Source organism: Gavialis gangeticus, unplaced genomic scaffold (assembly GCF_001723915.1).
Source record: "Gavialis gangeticus isolate Ggan-Ray unplaced genomic scaffold, GavGan_comp1, whole genome shotgun sequence".
NCBI lineage: Eukaryota > Metazoa > Chordata > Crocodylia > Gavialidae > Gavialis > Gavialis gangeticus.
Genome location: NW_017728993.1, coordinates 49,600,212 through 49,601,295, shown reverse-complemented (window position 1 = coordinate 49,601,295; position 1,084 = coordinate 49,600,212). Strand labels below are relative to the sequence as shown.

At 40.6% G+C, this 1,084-nt stretch overlaps 1 protein-coding gene across 2 annotated transcripts in view; it reads left to right on the top strand.

The window, feature by feature from the left end:
- The window catches only part of COL11A1 (collagen type XI alpha 1 chain), a 334,641-nt gene that overhangs the window by 268,503 nt on the left and 65,054 nt on the right, over positions 1 to 1,084 (top strand). For both annotated transcript variants that reach the window (XM_019501723.1, XM_019501722.1), the window contains exons 51-52: positions 447 to 554; positions 754 to 807. In XM_019501723.1, the coding sequence (XP_019357268.1) occupies positions 447 to 554; positions 754 to 807 (162 nt within the window). The remainder of the gene's footprint in view (positions 1 to 446; positions 555 to 753; positions 808 to 1,084) is intronic.

The following is a 1,084-nucleotide window of genomic DNA, read 5'->3' as shown; positions in this document are numbered from 1 at the left end:
ACTTTAACTGAAGAACTGATGTTTTAAAATGTAATTTATTTGCTTTCAATTATAGCTCACCTTTTGTATACTAACAATGCAATTACACTTGTGGACATCTATTTCTTATGCCCAACAAGTTACCATGTATTTGTTTAATAAAGCTATTTCTTCCAGGTATTACTTTTTTCTTTGTTAATGGAAAAGTTAATTCAAAATTATAAATCTTCCTGGATGCCAATATCTAGGTGCAGATGTGAATCTAGGCCTGGGTTCTTCTGGAATTTCAACCTGGAGACTGGTTTGGACCTAACATTTAGTCAAAAGACAAGTTTTTATGATAAAATTTGACACTTCTGAAAGTTTAAAATGTAGGCTTTTAGTTGTACTTATTTTATAGCTTCCCTTCCATCTTCTGGCTATGCTGCTTTCAGAAAGCTAATATTTTCTACGTTTTTTTTTTACAGGGCCCAAAAGGTGAAAGAGGAGAAAAAGGTGAAGCTGGACCACCTGGGGCAGCTGGACCTGCAGGTGCTAAAGGCCCTCCAGGCGATGATGGGCCTAAGGGTAATCCAGTAAGTGGCAACTGCATTGGAAGTGTAAACATTCTTGTGTCAAATAAAACATTGATTCATTTAATAAATGTATAGGGCTGTATATGAATTTCTGTAGTGTGTATTGAGTTAAATATTGTCTCCTTAAAGTATTTTTAAATAACTTTTACACACTTGGTGGTGGATGACATCTGTCTGGTTTCCTTTCCAATTTGTCTAGGGACCTGTTGGATTCCCTGGAGATCCTGGACCCCCTGGTGAACCTGGCCCTGGTGTAAGTATCTAGGCAAAGCAATTTGAAAGCCTTATCCTGGTTTCTATTGAAACCAAAGTTAAAATTTTCATGAACTTCAGTGGTAATGTGGTCTAGCCCAGTAGTTCTCAACCTTGTTTGTACCAGGACCCACTTGTAAACATCAATGGCCAGGCCTGATGCAGTACCCCTCACTCCTGACTTGCTGCCCCTTGCTCACAGAACCCAGCCCACCAGTGTGTGGGGCAGGGGGTGGGCTTGTGGGGCAGGGGGAGGGTGTTGTGTGGGGGACCCCAAG